Raw genomic sequence first — 26,792 nt, 5'->3', positions numbered from 1 at the left:
ATTCGGTAACTGGTTTGTGTAGGTGTGTATTTGAGCTTACCTGTATACACCTGTGTGTGTGTGTGTGTGTGTCTCTCCATAGATTCACATTGATATCCCGAGGACGAACCCTTTGATTCCTTTGTTCCAGCAGCCGCTAGTGCAGGAGGTAGGTGATCGTCTGAGGCACCAACACCTGCGTCTCACTGCACAGCGCACCTGTGACCGAGCCACCAGCGTCACACACACATCTCACACAGCAGGCATTACACACTTAATGTAATCATAAAGATAAGAGAGTGAATCACACACAGAGTCATGTCCATGTCACTTTACATCCTGAAATCAAAAGAAAATTAAGAAGCTGAATTTTAGGACTATTATTTTATATTATAAAATAATATTTTATTTTTATTATATTATTATATTCATATCATTAATATAATAGTATTATAATATATTATTGTTATTATTTTAATTTTTTTTGCATTGTGACAGTTGTTTGCAAGACAAACACATTTTGTCACAAATTATCACTACCATTATGCATTCATTTTGAACTTTGTTTTTTGTTTTATTTGAAAAAAATTTAACTTTGGAATGAAATATGATGAAGACATATATTCTTGAAATATTTCATGAGATTCACTTAAGCAAAGAGCTCACTATTCATAGTTTTTGCTTTTAGAGACGAGCACATTTTGCCCTAAATATCATTATCATTATGCAACAGAGATGTTTTGAGTTTTCATTTTCATTTTTCTCAGTGGTGATTGTCAATAGATTCTAATTACTGTAATATGGTGTTTTTTTTAGTTTTTTTTTTAAACGAGCATAGATGACTATACACAATTACCGCAATGCAGTAAAATTTCATTGTTGCAATGCATTTAAACAATGATGTTGAAGCACTTTTTTTCCCCCCAGTTCTCATATAAATGATTTGATGCAAAACATCATTTGTCTTTTTGATTTGGGGTGAAGTATGACCAAGAAATATTCTTGAAAGGTTTAATGAGATTCACTCAAGAAAGAGCTTACTATTCCTTATCGGTGTTTTTTACATATTTTTGTTTATATTCATAGTTTTTTTGTTATTAGTTATAGTTTTGTCTTATATAGAATTTTATTTCATTTTACCTATTAAAATAATAATTTTGGGTAACAAAACTAACATTTTGTTACATATTTGCACATATAAATGTTTTAACATTTTATTTTTTATTTTATTTTATAAATCAACCTAGTGAAGCAGGTTAGTTTACCAGTGTTCAGTTCTTTCAGATAAAATCTTCTTTCCCCCCCTCATATATATCATGCTGTCAAAAGCATGTTTTAATGTAATTATTGTCCTGATAATTTTTGTCTTTTTGTCTAATTTTTGTCTTTTTGTTCTGTTGATAAAAATGGCAATCAAAAACCTTTCAGCACTGAAAAATTTTGTCTGTAATGTCACTAATGATGTTCTGGATAGATGTTGCCAGCATGTGTTGGTTTAACTGAGCTTTTTTGTCATTGGATGCTTACCAGCAGGGGGTGCTGTGGTGTTTTTAACTTATAGAGGAGTGTGCAACTCTTGTAACCCATAAACCAGAAGGAACAGAGCACTTGAAATGCAGCTGCATTTGGAAATACAAGCATCCGAATGAGTGGACCTGTTGGTCCGTCAAGAGTGAATTAAGCAACATCAGTTTCCAAGGGTTTGCACAACAATCACACATGTTATGAGAAATGAATCATTAAGAGCTATCGTCTTGTTTTTCAGGTGTTTGAGCGGATTCTGTTCATCTGGGCCATCCGTCACCCCGCTAGTGGATACGTGCAGGGCATTAATGATCTGGTCACTCCCTTTTTTGTGGTCTTCCTTTCTGAATTCGTGGGTAAGTGTGTAATAACCTTCCACAAGGATCAGTTGATCCGTTTGACTGATTTTTTTTCCACCTTTCTGAATGTGTTCTTTTGGTTGAGCACATCAGTTGTGTTTGCTCCGTTAATAGCGCATTGATGTGTGTGATATGCCAGCAGAGTCAGGGAGATGCAGACGGGCCAGTATCTGACAGATGATGCTGGAAAATGCTTGTGTAAATGTAAACAAACTGACAATATCCTGTGAAAATGTCAGACACAAAAATACAGAATATCAATTATCTTTGAAAGAAACTCCGAAAGCTAGACAGTGAGAGAGTGAGAGAGAGAGAAAGAGACAAATGGTGAAAGAGGGAGACAGATGGAAAGAGTGACAGACAGAAACAAAGGGAGATGCGAAGAAGACGGGCAGAAGGTCAGAGAGAGAGACAGATAGTGTGATGGACAGAAGGGTAGACGAAAGAGACGGATGGGGAGAGAGGGAGACAGAGCAATTGTTACATCCATCTGTCTATCATTCTATCATTGTATCTATTTATCTATCATTCTTTCTATCCTTATATCTATCGTTCATTATATAGTTCTTGCTATCTATCTGTCTGTCTATCGATTTATGGATCATTCTATCTATCATTCTGTCATTCTCTTAAGTCTACAAACCATCCATTCATTCATCCATCCATCATGTCTGTCTGTCTGTCATTACATGTATATTGTTCTTTCTGTTTCGTTACATTGTTATCTGTCTGTCTGTCTTTTGTTATATTGTTCTCTCTATCTGTCTCATATCATTCTCTCTCAATCATTCTATCTATCTATCGTTCTATCATTGTATCATTCTCTATCTTTCTATCATTTTTTGTCTATCGTTTTAGCATTCTCTGTTCATCTTTTTGTTGTTCTTTATATTGTTCTATCTAGTGTGCTGCCTGCTTTATCAAATGTTCTGTCCATCTATCACCCTGTCATTCTATCTGTCTGTCGATGGATAGATGGATGGTTGGACAGAGGGAGAGATGAAGACAGACAGAAAAAGAGAGACAAACAGGGAGGGAAATGGACTCTCCAGCTCTAGTCTCATTGCTATTCTCCCTCCACCCGGCAGCCTTCCCCTCCCTTCCTTATTTATTTCCTGTCCTCTCATGTGAAGGTTAATTACTTATGGATAGTTAAGGATTACAGAAGAACAATAGGAGGCTCATTGATCTCTCCGGTGTGCCGCTGCTGCAATGTCACCAGTGCAAACACCGGGACATACCCACAGATTACCTGGATCACCAATCGATTTCTCTTTTTCTCCTGTCTCTGTCTCTCTCTCTCTCTGGCTGTCTACCTCGCCCGGCGTTCTCTCTGTCTTTTTCTCATCCCTCTGTTTCTCCACAAAGCTCATTTAGCGAAAAGCAGATTTTTCATACCGGCGCTTTCGTGTCATTCTGCAGGGCCTTTCTGTCTCCAATTTGTTTGTGGGCCATGTGGATATGTGTGTGTGCTTTTGGGATTCACCGCGTGTGTGAGCGAGTGACTCAATGCCGCAGGTTGAATGAGCCGCATTGATCGGCTGGATTTAAGTGTTTACAGAGGCTTGCGAGGGTGCCGAGCACACAGTAGGGGGCTCGAACCGCCGATCGATACATCTGAACGAACTTCATGATCCCAACACGCTGCCAGCGGGAGATAAAAGTGCGAGGTTAGCGCCCTCCCTATGACACCGGTTTCACCCCAGTCGTCGAGGCCGCAGGGTGAACGCGAGCTGTACGGCTTCGCCTGCTCTCATAAGCAGCGTTTTGCCAACTTTCACTGCGCTGTTTCTCTTGGCCAGCACGCCTCACTGGCTTTCTAGGGCTCCTCTGCGAGCTTTTTAACTTTCTGCTGAGACTGTCCTCTGAGAGAGATGGCGTAGGAGAGTATTGGCGCTTCACATTTAGCTCAATATCAGTGAGTAGCGTTTTAAAGAGTAGCCGGCAGGAAGGAGAGTCACGGCGCCCTTTGGTTTAAAGTGTTGGTATTGATGCGCCGAAGAATTTGAAGTGGAGAGAGAGACATGGCCGAGAGAGAGGGAATATTCTCAAAGGGTAAATCATCACATTTACCCTGACAGACAAAGAGGACAGCGGGGAAATCTCCTCTGTAAAGCATCAATGCCCTGTCTCCGTCTCTCAACTCTCTCACACACACACACACACACACACACTTTGGTTTTTTATTACTGAAGAGGGTGTGTGATATTCTCACCTTATTATTTATTGCCTTCCTGGTTTTATGGACTGTTATTTGCGCCGTCGAGGTGCAGTTTTAGTATTAGATGGATGGTCTGGATGAGACAGGTTTGTGGTTTGGTGGTGGTGTTTTTGGACAATAAGCCGCAAGAGGGTAAAATCACAAATGCACCGCTTTTGTAGCTTGAAAATGTTCAACGAAAATTCATAAAATAACAGGGATATAGCGCTGAAAGTTCAGTGCAAACGGAGATATCGCCTTTTAATATTCTGCCAGTTTAATGCCTACAAAAACAGCTCGTAAGGACTACAACGAGTTACTTCCTGGGTTTGTGACATCACCCCACCCAACCCCATCCCTGGGAACATGCAACAAAGGGGGCGAGGCCATGCTGCTCAGCTTTAAAGAAGAGGAAGAAAACTAGGGGTGCATGTAAAAATCTATTCATATATGAATCGCGAATCTATCTTCTAAAGATTCTAATGTATTCACAAGTTTCAAAATCAATGTTCTAAAGCAACGGTTCTCAATCCTGTTCCTCGCGTTTCCCTGCTTTGCTCTCTCTCTCTCTCTCTCTCTCTCTCTCTCTCTCTCTCTCTCTCTCTCTCTCTCTCTCTCTCTCTCTCTCTCTCTCTCTCTCTCTCTCACATTCAGATCACCAGCTCAGCTCAAACAATGAACTGTTCCATTTATACACTTATTTTCACACAGCTATGAGAAGCGTTATAAATGGACACGTGTGCGCTTGTCATGCTGTATTAAAGCTTTAATCAGGATAAAATCGTATATTAAAAGCTAACAGAAGCAGCAGCATTTACAAATAACAGCGTATCTAAAAGTATGAGACAACAGCAAACAAAAAACATACCATTAAGAGCCGTGCTTGCACAGGTTCTGCGCGATCCTCTTCACTAATATCCTCTGCGTCTCAATCGGGCTCAAATAGATAAGCATTTTAATAGACGACGCCATTGTTTACAATACAACCGGAACACATGCCGCTGAGGTGAGGGGCGGGACGTTTAGAGATGGTTTAGTCAATCTCAACACACTGGACTAGCTAACCAATCAGAGCCCATCGCGTATTTCTGAGGGAGGGGCTTTACAAAAGCAGGAAATGATCAGCGCATTCATAAGACATGGTACAGAGCGCTGTGGAATAAAGGTAAATGATGTGAAAAATAATGTGTTTTTTAAAAACGACTGCATACCATAAATGCAATCAAGCCTAGAAAAAAAACAGTCAGCCATCCCTTTAAAAAGAAGACCACCGGTTTCTGTGAACTCAGTGTGCAAGGATTTTTACAGTGCTTTGTGCTATGAGACGAAGTGGGTGAACTTGACTATCGCCATTTTCGATTTTGGCGATCGCTTGTACGGTGGCTCCAAATTGTCAAAACACCTCTCAAAATGCTTGCTACGAATGCGAAAAAGAATGAATCGGTTGTTGAATGAGTCAGTGAAGAATGAATTGGGCACTCTTTTCCATACAGTTGGCAACTGGAGCTTTAAGTTTGAAAAAAAAAAAACACCATAAAATTTGTCCATACGGCTTGTGCACTATATTCCAAATTATCTGAAATTTACGTTATTCAATGAAAATCTCCGCAGTGACCGGATTAGTATTAAATCAGTGGGTTGAGCACAAGAACCAGATTGGTTTGAATTTGTGATTTGTTGAAGACTTAACGGCAAAGTACACTTTGGTTTTTACGCATACGCGAGGGTCCACGTACAGTGCGGGTGATGCAAATTTCATCACCAGAATAGTATATTCTGTACACGCATCATACGATTGCGTACTTCGTACATGCGCATTGACTTGGTTTTGCACTTTCACTAATCAGTTGTACCACAAGGTGGCAACGCTGGCCCCTGGCTGTTGTTTCATAGTAAAAAATGAAACGAAAGAGATGGAACAACAACAAAATAGCAGAGTATTCAAAAGCGTATACTTTTCCAAATACGTTGGGCTTTACTCAGACCAGTTTTGTAAACTAAATCAACTGATTCATCAATCTAATTGGTTACAAATCAGACATGGCTACTTCTCTTAATGAACATGCCAAGGTTCATTTAGTTTATTAGTTATATGGCTTCATTTGAAATAAGATTTGAAATAAGAGTCATATTAACCTCATTTTTTGAAGTCTGAAAGCTACAGTCCCTGTTTATTTCAATTGTATGCAATAGGGATGGGCGATATCTTATCGTTTGCGATATACCGTTGAAAATTCTCCTCACGATAATAACGATACGTCTAGTTGATGACGTAGTTTTGTGCGCGCCCGATTCACTGTTCACGTGCGGAGTGAAAACAAGCATGGCGGAAGGCGGACGTGAGGCTGACAGTGCGTTCACACCGGACGCGACTTGCGCGAATAAATCGCGCTATTCGCGCGTAGTTGGACGCATGAACATTTTGGGTTTACTCGCTTCATTCGCGCGTGAAATTCACTGCACAACAGACGCGAATTCGCGTCATGGGCGGGGCTTCTGCCAGGCGCACATGTATGACTGCCACAGAGAGCATATGTATAGAATTTCGCTCTAAACGCTCAATTCGCGCTGCGTCATTCGCGTGAATTGCGCGGCAGGATGTCTATTCGCGTCTTTGCATTGACTTAACATGTAAATCACTCGCGCTTAACGCTTCATTCGCGTCTGGTGTGAACTTCCACATAAGTTTGTTTGAAACACATAAAAAGTTTAGATAAGATAATAATATTAACAATGAACATTATATGACATTTAAAATAGTTTTGGCGACTTTTCCTTCAGTCCGCCTGTGCATTTCTGACCCAAACAGCAGAGCAGTCTAAATCTCCGCGATGTTCTCGTTAAATATGCCATTTCTGAGATATTACAATTAATTAATTTCTAAAATTTTATGATATGGAAAGCCTGAAACAGATCACAGCAGTATAGCCATACACAGGCTTTCAGTCATCAGCAACGTGGTAAACGTGTGCCAGTAGCCTGTGCATATGATTTAATATGAAGCGTCCGTAACGCATTATTATGGTTGATAAGAGCAATTAGTGGAGATGAGCTGTTGATCATAATTAGCATGGCCATAAGTTGGCTGTGTACAGAAAGTTTCAAGTTAATTGCATTAATAATACTATATGAAATAAACTTAATCTATATATATATATATATATATATATATATATATATATATATATATATATATATATATATATATATATATAATCGTCATTTGTATCGTTATCGCAATAAATACCTGAAATTATCGTGATAAATTTTTTAGGCCATATCGCCCATCCCTAGTATGCAATATAGCAACCTGTTCAACTCAAATTACTCTTGTTGTTTTCCACAGAAGTCATGGATTTTGGGTGAACTATTCCTTTCATAAAGAATTCAATTGATGTGCGGTCACCAGGTGTTTGCCTGTCGGCATATTTTATAAACGGCTTTGAACATGGCTCATCCAATCCGCTTTTAGAGTTTGAGCTCTATAATACGGATCATTTAATGCTCAACCTGAGACATGGAGGAACGACCTGAATGAGCAGTGATTTGTTTCACGAGTTGCAGACTTGACTTGTGATTACTGATCTCTCAGGTCGTTTATACTCGCACACAGCACAATAACCCCGTTTTTCTCCACGGGGTCAAAGAACAGGGTGGCAAAGCCTCTCATTGTGCCACAAACAGGATTTCTCCTGCATTCTGTAAAGCCGCTTTATGCAGCAGCTCTGTGTGTGTGTGTGCGCGTCCGAAGCTTTGGAGTGACGTGGAAATGTGGAGAGCTAAATGGATCAGGAATCTCTCCAGTGCTGTGGCCAGTGACATATGGCCCGGCCCATGACCGGCAGGGCACTGCATGCTTCATTTGTGGTCAAAGAGGGCTATTTACTTTCCTTTTCCAGCTTTTTTTCCCCCTGCCAGCTCTTTCCTGTCGTTCTCCATCCGTCTTTTTTTACTTGAATCCCATCCGGGCTCTCACTCGGCCCCACATCAGCTGTTCTTCCTGCTGCAATGCAGAGGTTTACTGACAGTTTGCTCAGAGTTTGAGCAGAAAGGGTTTGCCGGTTTTTACCTGCTACCCGTCTGATTCACATTTGTGGGCCACATTCAGTAAATACACATTTCTGTGTAAATTTTTTGTAAAACCGTTCCTCTGTGAATTGATTAATTGAAGGTTTTCTCAATTAACAGACTTCATGATTAACTTCTAGTTCTAATTGATCACCTTTTTGTTTTGGGCATTATTCCAATAGGAATTACTGTTGTTCTATTGGTTGCCATCTACTAGATTACATCCCACCAACAGAATGCATCAAATACCAGTAGACCCCATTATAGTTTACATTAAAACCAATACAATTCCCATTATAACCCTTAAATCAATTACAGTTTGTATTGTGTTTTGGGAGGGGTTCTACTGTTTTTTTTTGTTTGTTTGTTTGCTTGTTTGTTTGTTTCTGCAGGGAAGATTATAATGGTATTGCTACTTTTACAGAATTACTGAATTTCACAGGAAAGATTATTTTTTTATATATAAATAAAGAATTCAATTTCTTAAGTCAATTATTAAAGTAATGCATACTGTAAAAGTTGAGTGAAGAAAGGCTGATTTATTCATTTTTAAGTATTTGGGATTTTAAGAACAAGTGGGAAGTGTGCTGAATGTTTCATTTCATCCAAGTGAAATTGGCAAGCAGTTAGACTTTCATTTACATTCATTTTAAACGCGGAGCCAGGCGCAAATTGATGCAGGTTGCGCGCGTGCGTCAGGCCTCGTCCATGGTAAAGCCGTAAAAGGTGTAAGATAACATTCATGTAGCCTACTAATAAAAGCATCTAAAAATGTATCTTTTATTCTCCAGGTCTGAAAGCAGAACCGATAAGGGAGCTCTTGATATGCGTTGTGACGCAACTCTTGCAAATTAATTTCGAAGCTGTAGTTGCATACGTTTTACTTTAGTTTTAATTTGCCTAACTTTTGATCTGACCCGTTTTAAACGGTGGGCGTTTACGCAGTTGGCTAGAGCAGTGCTGATTGGGGAGAACGGAGGTGTGCTCACTCTATTGGTTAGTAAGACTCACTCAAGGCTGGCAGTCATGCAAATGCTCTGGAACAGAGTAATATCGCGTCCACATCGCAGGCTTTGAGATTAGCAAATCGCAACGTCTCGAATCGCGATTGCGATTCAATTTCGATTAATCGCACAGCCCTATTCCAAACCTGTATGACTTGTTTTCTACTGAAAACCCCAAAAAGTTTGCTACCGTTCAGAAGTTTTGGATAAGAATTATAGATGTTTTTGAAAGAAGTTTCTGCTCACTAAGGCTGTATTTATTTGATCAAAAATACAGTAAATTAAAAAAAAAAAAATAATAATAATAATAAATAGCCTAAAATAAAAGATAATTAATGTTAATTTTCTATTTTAATATATTTAAAATCTTATTTATTCCTGTGATGCAAAGTTGAATTTTAACATGATCCTTTAGAAATCATTCTAATGAGCTGATTTACTGCTCAAGAAACATTTCTTATTTTTTATCAATTTTAAAAAAAGTTCAAGTGCTGCTTTATATTTTTTGGTGGAAACTGTGATGCATTCTTTGATAAAAAGAAAATTCAAAAGAGCAGCGTTTATTTCAAATAGAAGTCTTTTGAAACATTTTGAAACAAATGTCTTGTCACTTTTGATCAGTTGAATGCATCCTTGCAAAATAAAAGTATTAAATTATTGGGGGGAAAAATGTACTAACCCCTACTAACTTTTGAAAGGTAGAGTGCATGGGTTTATGCGTCTAGTAGTTTACTGTTCACAGTCGGTTTGATTTTGTCTCTAACCACAGACCTCAGCAGAGATTGTCAACATGGTCTTCAGCACATGGTCTTCAGTTGAGTATCTACGGTCATTCGAGAGCATGTATTCTTCATCGTGTCTTCGACCTTAGATCTGATCTTCTTCTTATCTATATTTCAGCTCTCATGTACCGCAGTAACAGTCGCGTGATTGACTGAATTGCTTTGGCGATGCGCAAGCTGCATGCAAACATGCCTTGAGCGCTCTCTCTCTCTTTCTCTTTACTCGGTACTTCATCAAAATAGCTCCTTGTCCTTCCTTCCCCTCCCCAATCCCTCCACCCTTATTAAGAAAAGAGCAAGAGAGAGAGATCTAGAGATGGAGGACTACATTAGTTGTGCGGTGGGTGAGTGGAGTGGCACACAGAAGTCTCTTCCAGCCAGGTCTGGCTCTCTGGGGCATAATGTGTGTATCAGCATCATTTAGCACATACTGTTTAAAGAGTCGGGAAAGGTCATGGCTGCGAGGGAAAGCCTGTGGTGGGGTGGTGGGAGGGAGGGAGAGGGGCGAGGAAGTGAGTTGATAAATGTGTTGAATAAAGAATGCAGTTTGCCGGCTAATGATCTAATGGCTTCATGGTGTCTGTGCATACGATGCGCGTCACATAACAGAGCTGCTGCCGCCTGCAAGAAAACACAGACTGCTTAAAAACACCTGCAGTGTGTGTTGGTTTGATCTGCTGGTGACCGAACATGAATGTGTGTGTGTTTTGTGTGTCTTCTTTTCCTTAGAGGAAGACGTGGAAAATTTCGAAATGGCAAGCTTGCCTCTGGATACGCAACGAAACATTGAAGCCGACAGCTTTTGGTGCATGAGCAAATTGCTGGATGGGATACAGGTATATGATCCACTTGAGGTTTGATGGGAGATCGCACGATCATCTCCAGTGATTTCCATTCAAAAGTAGCCATTCATTCTAATTTTTTCAATTTAATTTTTTTATTTAATTTAATTATTTTTTGCTCAAGAAGTTTATAAATCCGAACTATTTAATTTTACCCCTGTTGTTATTGTTTTCTTTTTCTTTCTCCTCTTCAAAATAATTATCTATGTATTGCTACTCTGAATATGTTCTGGAATTTTTTTATATAGAGATAGATTCATAAGCAAATGTATAATAAATTTCATTCATGCCATCATAATTTTTCTTATTTCTTTTTATCTTATTCTTATTTTATTTTATTTTACTTCTTTTAATTTTATTTCTGTAACATTTCTAATAATAATAATTATCTTTTTTATTGTTGTTACTCTTTATTTTATTCAAAGGATAAAAATTATTTTCATCATCATAATCTTTTTATTGCTACGGTTAATATTTTATATAATTTTCTATGAACATATATAAATACATTTATACTTAAATTTAATTTAATTCATGTAATTCGGGTCTTTCTTAGCTTACTTTTCTTATTCTTATCCCTTCTTTTATTTTATTTAAGTGAAGCAAATATTTTTTCTTCTTCCTCTTCTTTTTCCTCCTCATAATAATAATAATATAATAATCAATATAATTTAATCTTTTTTGTTGGTGTACTCTTACTAATATTTGTTATAAATTTTAAATAATTTTCCAATTTAAATTTAATTTGTGTGTTGTCATCTCATTCCTTTTTTTTTATTTCTCTTCTTTATTTCTTAATGATTATTATCCCATACTTCACAAAATTCTATTAAAATGCATTATGCACCAGCAGAGCTACTGCCATCAAGACAGTAACGGTAATAGCTTTCTCCAGGCATTATAAACCTTGTTGGTTCATCTGCAGTTCCCTGAGGACAGTACCTCTTTGGTGTCTTTTTATTAAAACTAAACCCTGTAGTGGTCATCCTGTCCTTTTGTTCTTTTCCAAAAGCCAGAGACAAGTTGAATACAATGCAATAAAAAAAGACTCTCTGACGGACTGAAAAAAGGCACCGGACTTTGTTGTGCTTAAGCCCTAGAGGATAAGACACTTACCCGCTTAGGGGAGAGAGACGTAAAAACTTGGAGAGGAAGTTGAAGCTAGGACGTTTAAGCTAGGGTGATTCAGATCTTTGGTGGCGTTCCCTTGAGAACGTCCCTCCGTTAGAGTGAGGCGAGTGTGTGAGGGCACACATCTGCAGGCGGGAGTAAGGGTCAGATGCAGGCCGCAGTCAGGTTGTCCCGTGGGCCGCCCTGTGTTGTGCTTATTGGCTGAGTGGAGCCGAGCTGAAGGGCAGAACACGCGCACGGATCAGAACACAGAATGTGTCTTCCTATGCAGTCGTCCCCCTGGGCTAACACACGAGCCACAGCACAGCAGACAGCCACTGGCCCTTAATGACCCACAAGGGACGAGGAACAGAGATAGAGAGATGGAACAACATTAGTTACGAAACAACAATAAATGTGACGCTAAAGTGCCCACAGTTCCTACTGTTGATCACCTGGTACCAAGCCATGCATCAGGGGTGTCATTCAGTAACTTTTTATTTTACTTACCATTGTTGTTACTGTTTTCTCTTTCTTCTTTTTTTATTTTATTTTACTTACCATTGTTGTTACTGTTTTCTCTTTCTTCATTTTTTTTATTTGTTTTTTATTATACCTTTGTTGTTACTGTTTTCTCTCACTACTTTTTATTTTATTTTATTTACATTTTTTCACAAGCTGTTAATAAATCCTAACTAATTAATTTCACCCTTGGCATTACTGTTTTCTTTTTCTATTTAATTTTATTATTTTATTAAATTTATTTATTTGATTTGATTTTTCAACTCTGCTTCTTTTCAACCTTTCAGCACACAGCTAACTATTTTTTTTATAAGCGGTCTATAAATGATATCATTTATTTATTTGTTTATTTGAGGGCTCTTAAAAGCATTTTTACAGGTTTAGTTAAAACAATTACCATGTAGAATACAAATTACCCTCCCATAACATTAATTGCAGTGCTTTTCATGTCATGTAGGTCAAAGTAGCACATGATGCTTATATTGAGCAGTTGAAGCTCTTATATAAGTCCTGTGAAAGAGCCTTAGTGTGTTGACAGAATAATTATTCATGTTCTAAATTCTGCCTTTGTTTTTCTCTATCAGGATAACTACACATTTGCCCAGCCTGGGATTCAGATTAAAGTGAAGGCGCTGGAAGAGCTCGTTAGCCGAATAGATGGTAAGATCATGTTAACAAACACATCAATTCCTTTCACGCTTCATGGAATTAAAAGAATTGTTTGTGCAAAAATAAGAATTTTAATCATTTGCTTCCTCTTGTTCAATATAAAAAAAAATCTCAGAATTACTATATACTGAAAAATAAAATTAAGTTAAATAAAAATTAACCTGTTCAAATTCAATTTCATTTTGGAATTGAACAGCCCCTGGTCCCTGTATGCTTTACTTGTGACCAAGGAGCAGCGTGAACATTCTTTCAAATTTCTCATTTTGAGTTCCTACATGCAAAACAATTTGCAACGACATCAGAATGAGTAAATGATTACAAAATTGTAATATTTAAGTGAAACGGATATTAAAAATATTTGGGGTAGTTGGTCCTGGTCGCCAAGCAAGTTACCTTTGAAGCTACCTAAAAGAAATCACACTCTTTTTGCATTTGACGTTTCAACAAAGCTGTACTTCAACAAAGCTGCATTTTTTCACTTGTTGTAGCTGTTGTTCTGTTGAGGAGCATAAAAGTTTTGACCGGTTTCTATGAATAGTTCAAATGCAGTCGTCAAAGCTACTTTGGGCCCAACCGTGTGGCGCTGTCTGCGACACGTAATTATTATTATTTTTTTATTTTTTATTTTTTTTTAAACACTCTCAGAAGCTTCAGCACAAATAACACGTCATGACTGCCAGAACAAAATGGCAAAATCTGAAGTGCCTCAAGTGATCCTATCTGTTTTGCCTGTTGCCCTCCAGAATGATGTGCACTAGTTGTATCGAACCATAAATAGCAGTGCAAAATGTTCAAAACATCAAGGAGCTGTTTTTCTGCCAGGGTGCGATCTTGTCCGTCGCCTCGGAAAAGACTTGTTTTCCCCATGGTTGTTGGCCGTTTCTGTGTCTTGGAATCACACATTTCCATTATGCCACTAGTCCGCCCCTGTTGTAGTTTTTTTTTTTTTCCTCTTTGAGAGTGTTTATACCATCTGGACGCCTCCTCCCCTGTTTGGAGTGTTTGGTGTGATAAGCTGAACAGCCCACACTGAAACTCGGTGAGAGCCGCCGCGCGCCTCTTTCCCATCCATCAGCATCCACCAGCACCGTGAGCAATAGCAGACCCCACAGTCTCGCCGGGGTGCACAAGAGAGAAATCAATTCCCCATAAGCCCCTGCGATTAGGGTGTGAAGGCAAATGGAAGTGAGCTGAGAGGAGAGACGAATGAAGTGGACTGAGCGAAGGGAAAACAAATGGCACTTTCAGAAGACTAGTGAGGAAAATACACTAGCGAGCATCTTGTAGATGTGCCAAATGGTGTTTTTTATTTTTTTTAATTAAATGTTGAAATGAGTAAAATGACTGGTGTTCAGTTTGATAAATAAGCTTAGCTGTGGATAAGTAGTCATGTGTGAATTATAACGCACTGGTTTGGATCGATGTTAACTGTTCGCCTTCCCTGTTTAACATGTGATGCAACATAATTTATCACGTTACAGAGTATATTTAGCAGTCCTTAAGGCTGGTATTGAATGTGCTTGACAGCTATTAGTTGTTTTAATAAAGCATACAAATAAGTGCGAAATTATACACTTTTTTCCAAAAAATATTTATTTAATGCTGCCCAATGATTAATCGCATACAAAATAAAAGTAGTTTTTTTGCATAATATATGGGTGTGTTCTGTGTATATGTATTTTATATATACAGTTGGGCAAAAAGTATTTAGTCAGCCACCAATTGTGCAAGTTCTCCCACTTAAAAAGAAGGTACACTTCAACTATGAGAGACAGAATGGGGGGAAAGAATCCAGGAAATCACATTGAAGGATTTTTAAAGAATTTATTTGCAAATTATGGTGGAAAATAAGTATTTGGTCAATAACAAAAGTTCATCTCAATACTTTGTTATATACCCTTTGTTGGCAATGACAGAGGTCAAATGTTTTCTGGAAGTCTTCACAAGGTTTTCACACACTGTTGCTGGTATTTTGGCCCATTCCTCCATGCAGATCTCCTCTAGAGCAGTGATGTTTTGGGGCTGTCGCTGGGCAACACGGACTTTCAACTCCCTCCAAAGATTTTCTATGGGGTTGAGATGTGGAGACTGGCTAGGCCACTCCAGGACCTTGAAATGCTTCTTACGAAGCCCCTCCTTCGTTGCCCGGGCGGTGTGTTTGGGATCATTGTCATGCTGAAAGACCCAGCCACGTTTCATCTTCAATGCCCTTGCTGATGGAAGGAGGTTTTCACTCAAAATCTCACAATACATGGCCCCATTCATTCTTTCCTTTACACGGATCAGTCATCCTGGTCCCTTTGCAGAAAAACAGCCCCAAAGCATGATGTTTCCACCCCCATGCTTCACAGTAGGTATGGTGTTCTTTGGATGCAACTCAGCATTCTTTCTCCTCCAAACACGACAAGTTGAGTTTTTACCAAAAAGTTCTATTTTGGTTTCATCTGACCATATGACATTCTCCCAATCCTCTTCTGGATCATCCAAATGCTCTCTAGCAAACTTCAGACGGGCCCGGACATGTACTGGCTTAAGCAGGGGGACACGTCTGGCACTGCAGGATTTGAGTCCCTGGCGGCGTAGTGTGTTACTGATGGTAGCCTTTGTTACTTTGGTCCCAGCTCTCTGCAGGTCATTCACTAGGTCCCCCCGTGTGGTTCTTGTGATCGTTTTGACCCCACGGGGTGAGATCTTGCGTGGAGCCCCAGATCGAGGGAGATTATCAGTGGTCTTGTATGTCTTCCATTTTCTAATAATTGCTCCCACAGTTGATTTCTTCACACCAAGCTGCTTGCCTATTGCAGATTCAGTCTTCCCAGCCTGGTGCAGGTCTACAATTTTGTTTCTGGTGTCCTTCGACAGATCTTTGGTCTTGGCCATAGTGGAGTTTGGAGTGTGACTGTTTGAGGTTGTGGACAGGTGTCTTTTATACTCATAACGAGTTCAAACAGGTGCCATTAATACAGGTAACAAGTGAAGGACAGAGGAGCCTCTTAAAGAAGTTACAGGTCTGTGAGAGCCAGAAATCTTGCATGCATGTATATATTTCATTTTTCTGAAATATATACATGCATGCATGTGTATTTATATATACATAATAAATATACACAGCACACATATATTATGTAAACAAAAACTTTTATTTTGGATGCAATTAATCACAATTGACAGCACTAATTTATTTATTTATTTTCTCTTATGCGTGCCAAGGCTGAATTTATTTGATAAAGAATACAATAAAAACATTAATATTGTGAAATATTATGACAACTATTTTAATATGAGAAGCACTTTAATAAATTATTTTAATATATTTTAAGAAGTAATTAATTGCTGTGATGCATTACTCCAGTCTTCAGTGTCACGCGATCTTTCAGAAATCATTCTGATATGCTGATTTGCCCTTCAAGAACTAATACTATTTTTATGCATTAATTTATTAACCATCATAAAGACAAAAATAATTGGGATGCTGTCTGAAACGTGTGCTGTGTTTCTGTTATTCATTGCACATTCACTTTGCAAAGTTTTATTTTATTATTAAAACAGTTGTGAATAAATTAGCATTAGGGCTTATTCAAACCAATACAAAATATTGGCATTTAAATATGTACAACTAAATGTATGTAAATGTACAAAGTACGAGTACAATGCCTCAATTTGTGATGGCTCTTAATTTATTATTTTTTTTTTAATTATGTTTATCTGGAAAGTTGAGTTTTTTTTTTTTTTTTTTTTTTTTCTTCTCGGAGAACCAAAAAATAAAAAATTATAAAAAGATATTTTCCAGAAAATGACAATGGTTTCAATGTTATGGCATTATAAAAATTTTGTCAAATATTTCATACTTTAATTTTGTTTGCTGGAATCGGAATCATTATGAGCAAAAACCTTTGTTGTTTTTTTTTTTTTTAAAGAAGTGGGATTGTGAAAGAAGTGAATTTGTGATAATGTTCAATAATCATACAAATGACTCATTCCATAAGTTGAATCCATTATGATGCAACCCTTATGTAACATCTCAAAGATCATTCATTATTAAAACCTTTTTTTGAAATGTTATTTTTGCTTTTATTCATGGCAATGAGTTTCCGTTTTTCTTCTGATAGGTCCAACTTCAGTTCTCAGTACTTTCAGAGACTCTTCACGTTTTCTCCATCAATATCTATCAGGAGTCTAGTCATTACAGCCGCTTTCGAAAGCCATTCTTATTCTGTTCAAAGGCCGAACGAGAGCTTATCAGAAAAATCCCTCTCAATGAGCTAAGCACCAAGCCTACTTTTCCTTTCCACTCCAACCTTCTCTCTCTCTTTCTCTCTATCTCGCTCTCTTTTCATTCAATCGAATATAATTACACAAACGTTAGGGGTCTATAATGTTAATTCAGTGTGAGGAGAATTCAACAATAGCTGGTGATCTTAGTTCAGGGCCAGAGTGCTTCTTTAAACAATGGGAGTCCATACATGGTTTACAAAAACTACTCCCAGTGTAGCACTTTGCAGAAACTACCAGTAAATGGATATAACCCCCCTGTGCTTTCTTCTCTACACCCACAGAGGATGTCCACGTGCACTTTCAGAAGTGTGAGGTGGAGTATCTGCAGTTTGCTTTCCGCTGGATGAATAATCTGCTGATGCGGGAGCTGCCGCTGCGCTGTACCATTCGCCTGTGGGACACCTACCAGGTACTGCTGCACCAACACCAGCCAAAACATGTCGGAAAAGCCTTTACATGAGGTTCTATGTCAAATTTGTCATTTATCTGGTGATTGTATTCAAAGTGGCCTGGGGTTAAGTGTCTTGATCAAGAACAATGGTGCTGGTTCAACGATCAGCTTTGTGTTTGAACCTACAACATTTTGGTTATCAGCCCAGAGCCTGAACCTCTAGCTGGAGCGTAATTAATTGTGCTTAGAATTATTATTTTAATTTTTTTCAATTTGGTTGCTTTGGTGCACTTCATAATTATTTTTAATAATATGCTGACTACACAATTTGCCTGTAATGAAGGGGTGTTGTAATTGTTGTTGCTACTAAAGTTTTCTCTTCTCCAACTTTTTGGAAAGTAGTCATTATACCGCTTAATTAATATTACAATACGGACTTGAATGTTGGCATAGAATTGTGAATTAAGAAAAAGAAAATAAATAAACAGATCATTATTATTGACAAAAATTAAAGAAAATATATTTAATTTAATTTTAATGTGATTTCTTCTTAATGGTTAATAAATCATATTAAATAATTAATGGTAATATTAAATATTGAAGTTTCTACAAAGAAATGTGATATAGCTTCTGATTATTATTATTAGTAGTAATTACATTTATTTATAAAATTTATTTATGCATGCTATGCTATGCCACTATATATGGATACATATTCAAATATTTACACTTTCAGATGACTAGTCAGGAAAATGCACCAGCGTTTATATTTATGCTACGCTATAATATATATTGATACATATTCAAATATTTACACTTTTAGTCAGGAAAATACACTAGCGAGCATCTTGTAGATGTACTATATTTATGCTACATTTTACATTCAGAGTATTGTCGTTTTGGATGAACTATTGCAGTTTTGGATTAACAAATGAGCACATTTTAATAAAAAAAAAAAAAAATATCATTAAAAAAACTGTTTAGGTTTAAAAATTGTTTATTAATACAGGAATAAAAACTAAATAATGATGATGACGAGGATTTTTGGTCAGTTCAGAAGTTGATTTTCAATGAATCTGTATGTATGCATGTACTCATTAATTAATAACTGGTATTCAGTAGGGCTGGGTAAAAAATATTGATTCTCCGATTTTAATCGATCTTCAGTTTAACGCAACGATATCGATTCGGGAAATCCCCGAATCGATTCTTAATGCGCGTGCTTCACGTAAGAGCTGAATATTCACCTCTTGTCCAGAAGGTGTCACCATCTATAGATATACTTACCTGGCAGGGGAGACACCATGATCAAGAAGGCGGTTCACCCAGGGCGAGGCTTGGCCACAGTGTGTGTGTTCACGGTGTGTGTGTGTGTTCACTGCTGTGTGTGTGCACGTTGGATGGGTTAAATGCAGAACACGAATTCCGAGTATGGGTCACCATACTTGGCTGAATGTCACTTCACTTATCTTTCGAATTGCTCCACTAAAAAAAACAACTGTGTGCACCCTATTATTAATGTAGATGTGTATTTCAGTAATAAACTTAAGTAGGAGAGTTTCAGTTACCAGCATTTATATCAAAATATGGATCCCATGTCTGCAAAACTAACATTTTAAATGAAATATTGATAGCTTATCGATATCGACTCGAAATCGAATCGAAACCATAAAAATAAGAATCGAATCGAATCGCAGAATTGGTCACAATACCCAGCCCTAGTATTCAGTATTCTAAATAAAAAATTATAATAAAAATTTATTTATTTATGTCATTATTATTAAAGCAATATGCCCAAAGAAGTCGTGGTTCACAGTGAATTTATAATAGCTAAGGGCGGAGTTATAGCTATTATATATTCCATGTACGTAGCAAGGTTTCACAAAATAAAACAAAGCAAATAAAATGTAATGATATTAATAAAAACATTATTCCGCCTAACAATGTAGTTCCTCAGAAACGATTGTGGTTGCAACAAAGTTTTTAGACTCATCCAAAAAGTCTAAAAACTCCATGGTCATTCTGAAGTATTTCTTGATTCTAATTGGTTGATTCTCTACAACAGCTTCGAACACGGCTCAACCAATCAGAATCAAGAAATACTTCAGAATGACCATGGAGTTTTTAGACTTTTTGGATGTAGCCATTTGATAAAGGCTTTTTAATTCACAAGAGTACCATGGTGATTCTGGAGTATTTTTTGATGGACTGTGATAAACCCTAGACCAGAGAGCACCAGGACCCTACAGCACCAGGACCCCGAGACCTATCATTGGACTTTGTCTGAAGACAGGAACTATCCGTTTTATAATATTTATTTAGTTTACTTTCATTTTGTTTTGGTAATTATAATTGATTATTAAATTACCCAGCTGATGCCGTTTTACACCCCTGTGTCACCTCCCATTATGTGGTTTCCAGGAAGAATGCAGACTCCCATGAATGACAGCTGATCTTCAAATAATTTTTCAAACGCTTGAGAGGTTATGGATGACACGTCCTTGAAGACCACGCTTCTCATACATATTTTTTTTTTCTTGTTAAAATGGCAAAAAGGTGTGAACCGCTCGTATTCCTGTCATTCATTAATATTCCTTTGAAGAGTTTCCTTCCACTGATTTCCTTTCGTGTCCTGTCTGCATGTCCTCTCTCAGACTTCCTTTTGATATATCTCCTTGCTCATTTCTTTGTCCTTTATATCTGCCTCCGTCTATCTGCCACTCCATCTCTCATGCATGGCGTTTTGACATGGATCCATTCCCACAAGGTGGGTTTTATTGGATAAAGGGGAATAGTTGTCAGGTGCTATCCGAGAGAGGAAATGGAGAGCGGTGAACCATTATGCATGCTTGCATATCATTTGCTTCTGTTCGTTTTGAATCAGTGATGTTGCCGAACATTATTGATGGGCGTTTTTGGATCATCAGCCCCTTAAAGGCAACATATAAAACACCATTAACAGATTTTGACACAATTTTTCTTATATTTGTAAATTTTTAAGAAAATAAAAATTTTTAGAACTGATTCGTGGGCAGGCCTGTTATGTAGCAGCATTTGCATGGTGCAATTAATATTCATGAGCTCAGCCATTACTTATTGTGATGAGCTTCAAAACTTTTTGAATTTTTTCATTATGATAACATGGACTGATGAAGCTTGCGCAGTAAAGCAAGCAGATTGGGTACATTTTGATTTCATGTTGCCATCTAGCATTAATTACAGTCCTTTTTATTGTCATTTTGTATTAAACTGCCATTGTTCAAATGACACTTTAGGCTTTTCTGATAACACCGAATAATAAGTTCCTGATTAATTGTTAATGAATACATTCATTGGCATTATCCAGTGAGCAGACACACATGTTGCATGTTCGGCGGACCAGAGCAAGTTAATTAGATGAGGGCGTTTTGTCCAAAAAGGCAAAGAAAAGAGCCTGAACTTCTCCTGGACTGCTTTATCAGGTCCCTCCTGTAATTGCACGTTTGGCACAAAGACTCAATCCTCGAGATCAATTAGATGTGCACAAAGAGCCCGGGCCAGAAAGAAAGAGATGTGGGTGAAAGAAATGAAGAAGGAGAGAAAGAAAGAGCTGTGAAGACAAAAAGGAAAGTCATGTTAATGTCTGACTGATGTTCTGAAGCATCTGCATCTCACGTCCCCTCCATTAGTGAGATGGCTTCTGTTGAGAGGTGGAGGAGGGAACGCTTGGCTGTGAATAACCCTATGTCGAATGCGTTCTTATGGGAAAGAGGACTTAATCATGAACGTATTCTGCTTTTGTTTGCTTAGTCTTCAATCCTCTTAAGGCTTCCTGTCTCTTCTTTCTCTCTTTAGCAGTCCTTTCTGTCCTTTTCTTATTCCTTACAAACAAACAAGTAATCTTTCAGTACCATAGTGCAGTGACGTCGTCGTACATGTCAATACTACGGTACTTGTAGTATACTTAGTCCAAGATTGAAAAAGGAGAAACAATACAATTTTTGAAAGAACTGAGCTTTAGTCAGCAAGGATGCATTTAACTGGATTAAAAGTGACCGTAAAAGATTTGATTTCAAAATAAATCCTATTAAACTTTCTATTCATCAAAGAATTCTGAAAAAAGCATGTTTTTTATTAAAAAAAAAATAAGCAGCGCAACTTTCAACTTTGTTTTCAACATTGACAATAATAAGACATTTTTATTGATCAGCAAATCAGCATATTAGAATGATTTCTGAAGGATCTTGTGACATTGAAGACTGGAATAATGATTTTAAAATATTAATGTTTTAATATATTAAAATGGAAATTTACTGCAATTTGTTTTTTTTTTTTTTATCTTTCTCGCTGAACGTTGGTGTGTGTGTGCATATATTTATTTTTCAGACAAGATTTGAATTTTTCCTTTTTAGAAACATCTTGTCTTAACAGTAACACTCTTGCTATTTTCACACAGGAGTGCTCTTTATTTCCTGATACACATTAATATTGCCAGTTGATACACTAAGTTGTTACTTTCAGAAAGATTGTCAAGTGAGATTTGAACCCGGCGACTCATCACACTTCAAGCAAGAAATATCTCTAGACTAACGCATTTCATAATTTGAGAAGCGACAAACTCAGCTCCTAGATTTGCTCCTGGGTCTTGCAATTTCTTTGTGCCTTTGTAAAATTCCAACTTTTCCCTCCTTCCTCATTCTCCTCTTCTTTTCCCCCTCTTTTCTCACTTCAAGAGGGACCAACAGAAACAAAGTAAACAAAGCTATTTATAACCACTCGCTGCCTCTCAAGTGGCTGAATGTACCACACTGCACACAGCACAAGTAGAGGGGGATGCTGGGGGGAGAGGAGGACGAATGAGGAGCGGAGAAGCGGATTGGGTGGTGTCTTCTCTAGATATGATGCGAATAACTAACACGACCTAATTCCCAATCCAATAAATTAGATAGATGGTAAAACTACATTAGGAGCTCTGTGCAAGCGCTCGACTGTAGCTGAATAATTTAACGAATAATGTGTGTTGTTTTAAAACTCGTATTACTCATGATGGAAGTAAACCCTTGTTTTTATTTCTAACTGAGGGAATGTGCAGTTGTTGGAGCCAGGGCAAAGCCAACAAAATCAAAATGTATATCCTAGCTTTTACTGGGAGATGGGTTCAAATCCAGCCTGCGCTGTGACCCGATACCTTTTATCCCCTCCTTCATAATGTCTTTGTGTTTGCTGTGCTTTTCTAACCAATAAAGACAGAAGAATCTTCTTGCAGATCTTGGCTATACAGCAACCAGTCTTCTGAAATCATAAGTCACCTTTGTGGGAGAAACAGTGTTCTATTTATATTATTTATGTAATATTAATAGTCTTTATTAATGTTCTGAATTAGCTTTTTCATTTTAGTTTTACATTAATTTGAGCTATTTTATGTGCATTTTGTCAATTTTATCAGTTTAAGTATTTTAGCCAATATTCAGCTTTATTTTTTTTATTTTTAGTAATTTTAGTCCTTCAACTTAATTGCCAGAGTAACTTTTCTAAGTTTTTCACATATCAACTTTATTTAGATTAACAAAAATGATTTTTAATAGTTTTAGTTAACAATAACAACACTGGTGAGGAACTTATAAAGTGAGTGAAATTATAATCATTATTTGTTGGAAATCTTTCCTTTTTTTCAGCTCCCAAATCTTTGTTCATGTTAGTGTTCAAAAATGACCAGATTTGATTTCATTGGTTCTCAAAATATGGTTAATATTATTGACTTGCATTTCAGTATGTTTGTCAGAATTTCTTTTAAGCTATGGTATTAATTCAGGAGACTAAATATGGCACATATGGTACATACTTTTGACACTTTCATGTTGTTTTTCATAAACTGCTATTGAATGAAAAACAAATGTGGGAAAATGTAAAAGAAAAAAAAAACACCTTTTAAAGCAGCTAAAAGAAAATCATTAATTATAAGCAGTCAGCAAGCCAAAGATGACTGTGGTGAAGAAAAAGCTGAGTATGAAGACAAAAAGCTTTAAAAGGAGCTTCACGTATATACTTACATGGGTTTGGAGCAACTCAAGGGAGAGTAAATGATGACAGATTTTTTCATTTTGGGTGAACTATTGCTTTAGAGCTCAAAACTGGTAACTGAAAGGTTGCTGGTTCAGTTCCTACAAGGAGCAAACCTCAAGCCATCATTATTTTGCCCTTTTGAGAAAGGCACTTAACCCCAGGGGCTGAGTCTCTAATAAGTGTGCTGTATGTCACTTTGGATAATCATCAGCTTAATGACTACTTACTAATGCAAGCATGTGTGTTCTGCTCTGTGTCTGCTCTTGATCTTCAGGCGGAGTCTGAAGGATTCTCCCATTTCCATCTCTACGTGTGTGCCGCCTTCCTCATCAAATGGCGCAAAGAGATCCTCTCCATGGTGGACTTTCAGGTACTGACAATCTCGTGTGTCACAGCCGCTGTGCTCCGTGAAGCAGCATGTGTCGTTTACATGTGACCGTCTGCGCTTCCCACACATGCATGCATCACTGGAAAGCGTCCCGGCCGTCACTTACCCTGAGACTATCAGAGTAATTGGCCCTCCAGTGGAGCAGCCTCTGCTGTAACTGAATTTCACAGGCCAGCGGATTCACCACACCTCAGCGCCTGCGAAACGAGAGCGTTCTGTTACTCACCCCCCGTTTTCGCTCTTCCGTGCTTCCTTTCGAAGGATCTCCACGCCTCAGCTCCATCTCTGATTCTCTCATTCATTATTTGCCTCATTGTCAGGTTGGGTAGAGAAGGGTTAGATGAACAGCCATTTGAGCATGTGTTATTCTTGGGCTGTCAGTGGGTTAAAATAATCACATTTAATCATTTATGGACTGATGATCATGTTCACATGATCACTTTTTCGAAATGTGCTTTTATTTGATTTTAAAAGACTATATAATAATAAAAAGAATAATAATAACTTCTTTTTTTTAGGAAAAATATTTTCACATGATCACAGATTTTCTTTTTTGATTTTCAAAAGTATTATATAAGTAACAAATTCATAGTATTTTATTATTATTATTAAATATTAAGATATTAATATTTTATTAAAATGTTAAGATTATCAAATGAATTATATAAAATTATGATTAAAAAATAAATATTTTATTTTATCATTTTAATGTCATATTGTTTTTGAATATTTTTGTCTCGTATTTAAATTAGATTTTGCATCCCACTTTTCAATGTCGTGTTAGATTTTTGGACCCCGCTCTTATGTTTTTTTTTTTTTTCATTGTCAAAATCCAGTCAGTTTCTCACCAAACATCAAAGACACTTTGTTGATGTTGCTACAGTCTTCTTGAGCTTTAACCATATAAAAGATAGCATGTTGACTGGGTTTCATTTGTAGGTGATAATTCACACTTGTTGAGCTTTGATAGTAATTAATTTACAGCATACAAAGACTGCAAATATCCCATCTGGATTTGATTTATAAATAAATTAGCCACTACTGATGTGTTTCTCAATTATTTACTGATAAATGAGCTTCTGTTTACAGGATTGCTGTTCCTGAGAATTGAGCAAAGACACCTGTGCTTTTGACGATTCAGACTATAAATCAATCAAAACAAAGCCACTGTGATGTAGAATTAGGTCAATACCATAATGGTTTAAAGTAAATTTAACAGCGTTAAACATCTTTAATTAGTCGGTTTATATTCTTGCACACACGAGATGTCATGCCAGACTATTCGGTCTATATATATATATATATATATGCATACACGCACTCAAAGGCGCTCTGGTTAGCAACTTGAAAATCAATGATTTTCTGCTTGATGCTGCTGCGCTAAAACTCCCAGACCGAAGAACCCGAGATCTGATCTTACACAGAGTGAAGCTGATTACGATAGATCTGCTCTTGTGCACTTATAGCAGCTGTAGGTGGTGGAAAGCCCACACATACACACGCGAAACGCACAAGCAGCAACCTAAGAGCAGCGCCAATCATGAATCACATTATCCCAACATTGTAATCATGCCGTGATTACAAGCATTTCCAGTTGAGAGCAGTAAAAATGCATTTCAGAGAATAGATAATAGCCAGGAAACTGTATTTTCGTGGCGGAAAGCTGCTACCAGCAGCTGTATAATAGCCACTAAATGATCCAGTTTTATGAAATGTGTTTTTATGTCTTTTCAGAACCTGCTAATGCTCCTGCAGAACCTTCCCACAATACACTGGGGCAATGAAGAGGTGGGCTTGCTACTGGCCGAGGCCTACAGACTCAAATACATGTTCGCTGACGCTCCGAGCCACTACAAGAGATGAGAACCCGTAAGCGGACCGTGGCTAGACTCTACGAAACCCAGACGATGATCCGACCTAACAACGGGATCAGTCCAAACGGCTCTACTTCGCTCGGTTTAATCTGACACAGCGAAGATAGAGCTCACCAATTTTCTCCAATGACGTCAAATTTGTGTCATCGTCTGTTACAATTCACGATCAAGAATGAGACGGCGTAAACAACCACGGACAAAACGGATATTTTGGAAAAAAACCTCCCAGAGATCTTGATGGCTGACAGTTCAATTTGCCTGCAGATGACTTCAGAAGATAACTGACAGTGAGATGCCGAGAGCCAAGGAACGAAAAGCGCTTATCAAACTAAAAACAGAAGGACTTGGCATCCTAGGCTTCCCCGCATCTTCCTCTATTTGTTACCTCAGATGTGGAGCAACCACGTCTCGTTTTTATTTCTTGGCAGATCCTCTTTTTTTTTTTTTTTTTTTTCTTCTGTTCTCCCTCGCCGACGTTCTCGTGTTTTGTGTTATTAGACCATAATGTGATCTCCTCGGCCCTTTTGCTCATTGCCACATTGATTGTACCGCACACAGGTACACAGGTCGATTCCCATCCGTAATCACTCTGCGTTATTGAAGCTCTGCAATACATGAAACTATGGCAGCCATAAAGGGTCATTTCTCAAGAGGCGCGGCTGAGCGTTTCGGATTCGAAGAATCAATATGCAACCGCCTGAGCAATGTGTTTGGGCTTTTGTTTTTTTTTTAGAATCGCAAGACTGTGAATTTTAACAATCCA

General features: G+C 37.7%; 1 protein-coding gene across 2 annotated transcripts in view; it reads left to right on the top strand.

Moving 5' to 3' along the window:
* The window catches only part of LOC306848176 (TBC1 domain family member 22B-like), a gene marked incomplete at its 5' end in the record, with an annotated part of 48,722 nt that extends 22,273 nt beyond the window's left edge, over window positions 1-26,449 (top strand). For both annotated transcript variants that reach the window (XM_079382563.1, XM_079382564.1), the window contains 7 exons: window positions 83-148; window positions 1,745-1,859; window positions 10,646-10,752; window positions 12,975-13,050; window positions 17,616-17,743; window positions 24,042-24,137; window positions 25,890-26,449. In XM_079382563.1, coding sequence (XP_079238689.1) covers window positions 83-148; window positions 1,745-1,859; window positions 10,646-10,752; window positions 12,975-13,050; window positions 17,616-17,743; window positions 24,042-24,137; window positions 25,890-26,018 — 717 coding nt within the window. In that variant the 3' untranslated portion in view covers window positions 26,019-26,449. The remainder of the gene's footprint in view (window positions 1-82; window positions 149-1,744; window positions 1,860-10,645; window positions 10,753-12,974; window positions 13,051-17,615; window positions 17,744-24,041; window positions 24,138-25,889) is intronic.
* Between the last annotated feature and the right edge of the window lie 343 nt (window positions 26,450-26,792).

The sequence above is a fragment of the Barbus barbus genome (genome assembly GCF_936440315.1).
Source record: "Barbus barbus genome assembly, chromosome: 28".
Classification (NCBI taxonomy): domain Eukaryota; kingdom Metazoa; phylum Chordata; class Actinopteri; order Cypriniformes; family Cyprinidae; genus Barbus; species Barbus barbus.
The sequence above is the reverse complement of the archived record's forward strand: the minus strand, read 5'-3'. Positions and strand labels throughout refer to the sequence as shown.